Raw genomic sequence first — 7,272 nt, 5'->3', positions numbered from 1 at the left:
CTCTAATGCAAACTTTGCTCGATGGTGTTAAAAGCAATCATCTTCCTGTTTTTATTAGCCGTTAGCAAAAAAATTAGACATGTCTAGTGCGTGTTATTTTTCTATAACAAGGAGCGTTTTAATTAATAAACGAGAGTGACAAAGTGTACAGTTTATGTTGTCATCCGTGTCGCCTTTTTTGCAAAAGTATTACTGGTCAAGAAGTACTATACTTAATGAAATGGGTTTCCCACGGTAACCAACAACCTTACAGTGGAGTGAACTTGGCTCAGAACAATTTAGTCTTGTCAACAAAAGCGCAGTTATTTTTAGCCCACTAACCTATACACTATGGATGGGGATATGAACCAAGTTAACTAGCAGAAAAAACTTGGCAAAATTCCCATTTCTTAGGAAATCTCCATTTTCAAACCTTAAGATGAACAAAACACCCCTAAAACATTTTGTAGATCTGTCCCTGACAATGACGTTAAAAACGGAAGTTGAATGTCAGCCAAAATGGATCTCAATTACCGGTGATAACGGTTGAATACTGGCCAACTATGATTTTTAACAATAAGTCAACAGACTTGAACAATTACTTCACGTGTAAAATTCTGTAATTTTGTTTAAAGATGATCACCTGTGGTCTGTTTATCACACGAACGGAATTCGACCAAAAAGACATAACCTTTTTCCAGATTTTTGGTTGGGCATATAAACCCCTCTCGTTTTTTGGCCCAATGTTTTCATCATAAAAGGAGGCTCATACGCCGGTATATGCTGTACTTGTTGATCGCAGAAATTAAACTCTGCATATTATTGCTGAAAAATTTTTTATTTAAATTATTTTTTTAAAAAGTTTTTTAATTTTATTGTTAGGTAATCCCCTAAAACCTGATATCTTACTTGGGATCAATATAACATTTTTACCTTATGTTTTGTAAATTTTGTCGCCTTTGGTTACTTGTCATATTATATAGTTTTTATTTTTTGATATACTTTCCCTAACCATCTTCCCAAATATGACAGTATTTGCAATTAATTTTTTTTGCTTCAATCACCCAACTACTAGAACTTTTTTCCCCAATGCTAAACAATGCTATTTATTGCAAGATAAATGCTTTGTGCTACTAAATAAATGATAAATGCTACTAGCCTTTCCTCGTTTTCTGTTATAACGGATCCATTAAAATAGCTATAAGAGTACAATTTTTATTAATGAAATATGTTGTGAATCTCATTGTGAAGACAAGCATGTTTTTGTATGTTGCAATTTGTTCCCCTTTGCAGTAGACTCCAATTATTATGACCATGTTAGGACCAGACCATTTTGGTCTATCTAAAATTCTAAATGGCCACAATAACGGGAGCTGTTTAACCACATCAGGATCGATAGTTAGGTACAATATGACGAAAACATTAAATTTATCGTTTATCTCATGTACAGTTCCGCAACATTAAAGTTGATAAATGTCAGTAGGCTTAGGAGAATTGAGAATACATGTGGCACAATTGACATGAAAAGTGGTAATTTTACATGGTAAAATTCGAGACTATACCAAAATGGTTGTCTTTAGCAGCCGGTTATTTTATCCATGGTCATATTAAGTGGATTCTGCTGTATTGACAAAAGTTGGCTTCTGCAAACTCAAAAAATTTATACAATTGCCTACCTATAGTTCAACCATGCCATGATACAGTTCCATAGATACAAAGCGCAAAGCAGTATTGTTGGGATTAACAGTATTCCAGCCATCCCAGTAAATATTTTTCCAGGTCATTTCTTGCTTGTACTTGGGATATGGCCCATTTAAGTTTGCTTCATCACAGTAATGAAACCACCAGCCTGACTTATGATCACTGGCACAATGGCGATCTTGATAATCATTGTCCCTGTCTGGTGTACTGAACTCGCTCATATATATAGGCGTGATGCTAAAAGTGGAAGCCTTTTTTAAACCATATACATTTAACCAATAACTTGGTGCGTTTGAGTTGAGCTTAAAGTTTTTGTATTGAACAAATGCCTTTACACCATCCCAGTCTTCAAGGTTAAATGCAACTTCAGGATCTTGTATGTAAATGGCACCTAATCCATTGTTTGCATAAGCAGTTTGTCTCGACAAGCGACGAATATTTTTCAATCCAAGCCAATATTCGCTACTAGGGTTTCCAAACCCTCTGACATAATCGTCCCATCCCCTTTCAAAGTTGACCTCCCCGTTCATTCTTCTTTGTATTGTTGTCCAGCCCTTCTTAGTTGAAACAAGGTCCATATCACAGTAGACGTAGGTGAACTGGAATCGTTCCTTGAGCCATATCGGGTAGACACCACTTGTTCTTGAACCACTTGCGTAGATGCTTGTGCATTCTGGAAGAATTAAATAGTTTAAATTATACTGTATATGAATCTAGTACAAAAAATGTTTGTTATACTTTTACTTCATCATATTACCTTTGTATAATGTGGTATGCAAATAACCAGAATGATGCAGGCTTGTTGTGAATGCAACCAACTTGTTGACATCTTGTTGTTGGTTCTTGCAGTATTGCAAGTCACAAAAATCTGGATTAGTTGAGTGTTGATTTTTTAAACTTTCCTCAACATTGTGTACTCGCTGTAATAATTTGACAGCTTGGCTATTGATTGCTTCACAATTCCACAAATAAAAGGGCAACAAAATCAAATAACAAGAAATCCATCTTTGCTCAAGCCATGATCTTTTTAAAAGCAACATATTTGATAGTATTCTTGTACAGTTGTACAAAGATGAACAATTTCTTTCACTGTTTATTTCAGGCTGCAGTATGGTTCTACGAAATGCAAGTGGAACAATCATATTCCCAGCCACAGAGGAATGCGTGAACAACACCATGTTGCTTGGTAATAGGGAGTGGAAAATTCCTTTGAGGGAGGGAGAATTGGCATATTTGCGGTTTGAGGAAACGTCTATCAAGTAGGATGTTGTACCAATTGTTACATAACCATTTGCTTGTATTGTTTTGTTCATTTACCTTGAACAATGGCAATTTTATATTAATTTAGTATGTGTAAATAAGGATATTTCCATAAGGGTATTGGCACTGAAAATGTTTTTGATTGTTATGTAATACTTTACTTCCTGCAAAGAGTTTTATAATCATCCAAAGTATTTCGTTATTCACTTCAGTGAATAACTTACATGTAACTGTGAGCTGATTGCTGCAACACACTACTGGGCTGTGAGAGTTTTTAGGTGTGCTGTAAATGTTTTGAAAAGTGTACCCACTTTCTACTTTTTTCAATATATTTGTTAACCTAACTAAAAAGGTAATCAATCACTGCAATTTATGCCAACAATATTGCCCCATAAAGCTTATACAACGCCTGCTGCAGTAGCAATGAATGAATAAATGCAGCGCTGCAAACCTGCAACTATCACAGTATACGGTTTTTATTAATGCACTGATTCAACGACAAGAAAGCAAGCGATTTAAATTAAAAATAAATCGTTATAAAGTGATTTTGAAATCAAGTCGTTGTACTTCCTGTTTTCAACATCTGAATTTTGACATGAAAAAACGTAAACGATTTGTTATTGTGCCATATGCTAAAAAGAGTTGAGAAAGTAGCATGATGATATTGCTGGATGATTGATTGTTATAATTATGATATAACTGCTTAATAGTGTTTGTAAATATAGATGCCAATATGGACTACTAGAGATTGAAACAAGTGAAACAAAAGCATCGGTATGTGAACCTAGCAAACCTGGAAACTACTTATCCACGAAAACTGTTAATGTTTCTATGCAAAGAAATACAGCAAACTGCAGTTTAGCCAGAATTTTTTTTAACTATTCTCGATTTGGTGAGTAAATGCAGTATAGAATAGAACATCAGATTTTTACAGCTCTTTCATGTTTTATAAACACAAAGAGCTATGTATTGTAAACTTTGTACCTAACTAACATCTGTGATCATATAAGCACATTTATTTAACATTCATTGCAGACTTTCATTTAACAATGAGCAGCCGCCATGTCAAACCTGGAAAATCTGTTCAATTTACTGCTCGACTAAATGGAGACAATAATCTGAAAGATTTATTATCACATTGTTTGATGAAGGATAACGGAAAAATTATTAAAACAGTGCAGACAAGTTTTTCAACATTTACCTTCACAACACAGCGTTCATATCAATATCCGGGAAAATATTCAGTACGGGCTAAATGCGTTTTTCGTGCTGGAGGTGCTGATTTTAGAACAGAACACTTGAACCTTTATGTGGAGTGCGGCTTGTCACCTTCAACATTAAAAATATTTCACATGGAATTGAACATGACATTTCTGAACTCGATTAAACTTGTATTTGGTCACAGATATTGTTTTCCTATTTCATATTCACTATTGTTGGATGATGTTATATACATAGCACAGAACCAGAAACAACAAAGTTTCGATGTTAAGAAATTTTTACTCAATCAGGTAGAAAAATTCAATTTTAAACTGAACTTATCAATGCAGCAATTACTTGGCCCAGGAATACACAATGTTACATTATTGTTACAAAACAATGTTTCCTCTGTGATATATTCCACACCAATTACTTTGAACCAAGAAATCAAAGATTTTAAGCTGACAGTAAAAGAGTACGTTGGTTTTCATCCTCATTATTTCATCATAAATGCGACGGTGAGTCAAGGAGCCCCAATAAGTCTTTCAGTTCAAATCAAATCGATTGAAAGCAACTTGACACACTTCAATGGTTCTATATTTTGTCCACATTATTGTCATTCAATGGTGGCGAAGACGACTTTATCTAAACCAGGAATGTACAAAGTTGAAGCAATTGCTAAAAATAACATATCCCAATCATCATCGTTATGGGCACAATTTGAAGCATTACCACAGATATACAATGTGTATATTTCGTCACTGAAGCCTATCCCAAGCTACAGCAGAAATTATGTATATGCATTTGTCAGAGGTGACATTGGTGATTACCAGATGACAATATACTTACAAGGAAGACCAGAGAACCACAGTTTCACCATCTCCAAGTTGGATTTTGATCACAAAGATTTGCCTAATCTCCCATTCAATGCCACATCTTACAAATTGATCAAAATTGAACGAGTTTTATACCACATTGGAATGCAGCAGGTCACTGGTTTCATCAGGAATTCAAAACAATCATTTCCTTTCGTGGGATGGGTTGACGTGTTGGAGACGTCATCGTGCTTGGAGAATCTAAGAATTCGAGATGGGAGCTATCAAGGCGGGTTTGAAAATACATTGAAAGTCTTTGATTATTTGACCTTCAGCGTTGATTTTAAATTCACCTGCAAGAATATGTCTGAGGTCAAATATAAATGGTTGGTGTTCCCAGTGGCAACAGATATAGACATGGCAACATATACGTATGAAGTTGAATATGAGAAGGAGTCATTTGAACCAGAACTTATCATTAGAGCCGATTCATTATCACCTGGGTTATATGTCATAAAGGTTAAAGTTACCAGTGAAAATGTGACAAGCAATGTGTTGGAGGGAAAACTCAAAGATTATACTTTAATAGAAATTACCAAGAAAAGGCTACATTTTGTGATCTTAGGAGGAAATGTGCTCCAGACTGGTGAGTCGGTTATTATCAGATTTCTATGTGATTTCATACAATATTTTCTGAAGTTATTTTATAATTTTTGACCACATCGGACCATCCATAATTTTAATGTATTATGGTTTCTCTGCATAGACAACAACATGACTGTCCTAAGATTTGAAACTTCAGTTGATTACCACAAATATCATCGACACATCAGCTACAACTGGTTTTGCTCTATCAAGCAAGAAGAGCTTCCGACAAGGACAGTGATGGGGAAAATACAGAGAAAAGGTTTCAAAGTTTTTTTCAAATCCACTTTGTTCAAAATTTAATTGTTTTTCTCGTGTTTAAGATTCCTGCTTTGATTGGCACACTCTCTGGGTAACCAGTGATCATGTGATGGAAATTTCCATGAATGAACTCAGACAAAGCGAACATTATTACATCCGATTAATCATATCTGGTCCCCATTATGATGCAACATACGCAGATCAGAAAGTTGTTGTTCAAGCAAGACGAGCCCCGATTGTTAATTTAAAGTGAGCATTGGATAAAATGGCAGCAGACAAAGTAAAAATATTTAATTTAATTTTTCTTTCCATCAAATCACAGATGTTGGTCCAATTGTGGGAAATACTTTTCTCCTCACCTGTCAGTCATTCTACAATTGGAATGCGATGATTGTTTACGTCGTCACTGGACATTGTCACCAAATCCTAGACATCAACTGCCACTGTGTGATGACCAGGAGTTTTGCAAACTAAATGCTTCTTTACTTATTCCATCATCAAATGTCACAGGAACAGGTGAATCCCCTTATATGGTGCTAATTCATTCACAGATTTAAACCTGACCTCCATGTGCAGGTTACAATATTCACGGAGAGAACTCCTCAGTGACCATTTTCCTCAATGCTCTATCTTCTCATGGTGGTGGTAGCTGCATTGTTTTGCCTAGAATGGGAAGTGCGTATACCACCAAGTTTAATGTCACATGTGCTGGTTACATAGAAGGCAAATACCAACTGATGTACAAGTTTTTCCTCCAAGAGAGAGGTGAATAAAGTGTCAGGTGGAAATAGAGCAGAATTAATTTCGACAAAGTCATAATTCAATCTAAAAAATAAAAATTCTTCCCAGGCCATCGATATCTTCTACAATATGGATTTGATCCAGTTCTCTATAACATCATACTACCACCTGGACGTTCATCTAATGACGTCACAATTGTCATAGAAATATGCACTCCCGACCAATCATGTGTTGAGGAAAATCTCTCTGTTGCTGTGGTTGCTAATAATGACGTCAACGATGATGTAATAAATGAACTGGACGCAGCATTGTTAAGTAATAATCTGCAGAAGATTGCTCAGTTTGTTCTCGTCTTATCGTCAACCAACAAACTCAACCAATCAAAGGTCAGTTTGTGACGTATTAACTTTATATTTTTTGTCAAAGTTTTAGTGTTAAAAGACAAATTTTTGCTTAAACAGAGAAAGGAAATAATTTCCGAAATGGCGGAATATCCCATGTTGTCGTTGGAGCCGGTGAAACAAGTTGCCGATGTAATAAGCCACGTAACAAACAATCCTAAACTTCTGGAAGAAAGTCAATTGGTAAAGTTTGAAATTACACAAACTTGCATTTAGAGTCCACATATTTATTCGTAATATAGACTGAGTAGAAGAAAGTTACTTTGTAT

At 35.3% G+C, this 7,272-nt stretch overlaps 2 protein-coding genes across 2 annotated transcripts in view; one reads left to right on the top strand and one right to left on the bottom strand.

Moving 5' to 3' along the window:
• Positions 1–1,655: 1,655 nt before the first annotated feature.
• Positions 1,656–2,858, bottom strand: LOC143459602 (fibrinogen-like protein 1). Its single transcript, XM_076956818.1, has 3 exons — positions 2,771–2,858; positions 2,438–2,548; positions 1,656–2,353 (listed from the first exon to the last, which is right to left on the bottom strand). Exons 1-3 carry the CDS (start codon positions 2,856–2,858, stop codon positions 1,656–1,658), a joined length of 897 nt encoding a protein of 298 aa, XP_076812933.1.
• A 2,115-nt stretch (positions 2,859–4,973) lies between these two features.
• LOC143459601 (uncharacterized) overlaps positions 4,974–7,272 on the top strand; it is a 218,744-nt gene continuing 216,445 nt past the window's right edge. Inside the window, exons 1-7 of the mRNA XM_076956816.1 lie at positions 4,974–5,601; positions 5,722–5,862; positions 5,924–6,110; positions 6,184–6,377; positions 6,438–6,626; positions 6,711–6,988; positions 7,064–7,186. Of these exons, the coding sequence (XP_076812931.1) occupies positions 4,974–5,601; positions 5,722–5,862; positions 5,924–6,110; positions 6,184–6,377; positions 6,438–6,626; positions 6,711–6,988; positions 7,064–7,186 (1,740 nt within the window). The remainder of the gene's footprint in view (positions 5,602–5,721; positions 5,863–5,923; positions 6,111–6,183; positions 6,378–6,437; positions 6,627–6,710; positions 6,989–7,063; positions 7,187–7,272) is intronic.

Source organism: Clavelina lepadiformis, chromosome 5, assembly GCF_947623445.1.
Source record: "Clavelina lepadiformis chromosome 5, kaClaLepa1.1, whole genome shotgun sequence".
Classification (NCBI taxonomy): Eukaryota; Metazoa; Chordata; class Ascidiacea; order Aplousobranchia; family Clavelinidae; genus Clavelina; species Clavelina lepadiformis.
The sequence above is the reverse complement of the archived record's forward strand: the minus strand, read 5'-3'. Positions and strand labels throughout refer to the sequence as shown.

What these genes read in the sequence shown, in the direction of transcription:
- LOC143459602 (XM_076956818.1), bottom strand. Translation starts at nt 2,858, where the DNA reads ATGGTGTTGTTCACGCATTCCTCTGTGGCTGGGAATATGATTGTTCCA. An exon ending in ACTGCAGCCTGAAATAAACA is followed by an intron (nt 2,549 to 2,770) that starts GTGAAAGAAATT and finishes CAACTAATCCAG; the next exon opens with ATTTTTGTGACTTGCAATAC. An exon ending in GCATACCACATTATACAAAG is followed by an intron (nt 2,354 to 2,437) that starts GTAATATGATGA and finishes TAATTCTTCCAG; the next exon opens with AATGCACAAGCATCTACGCA.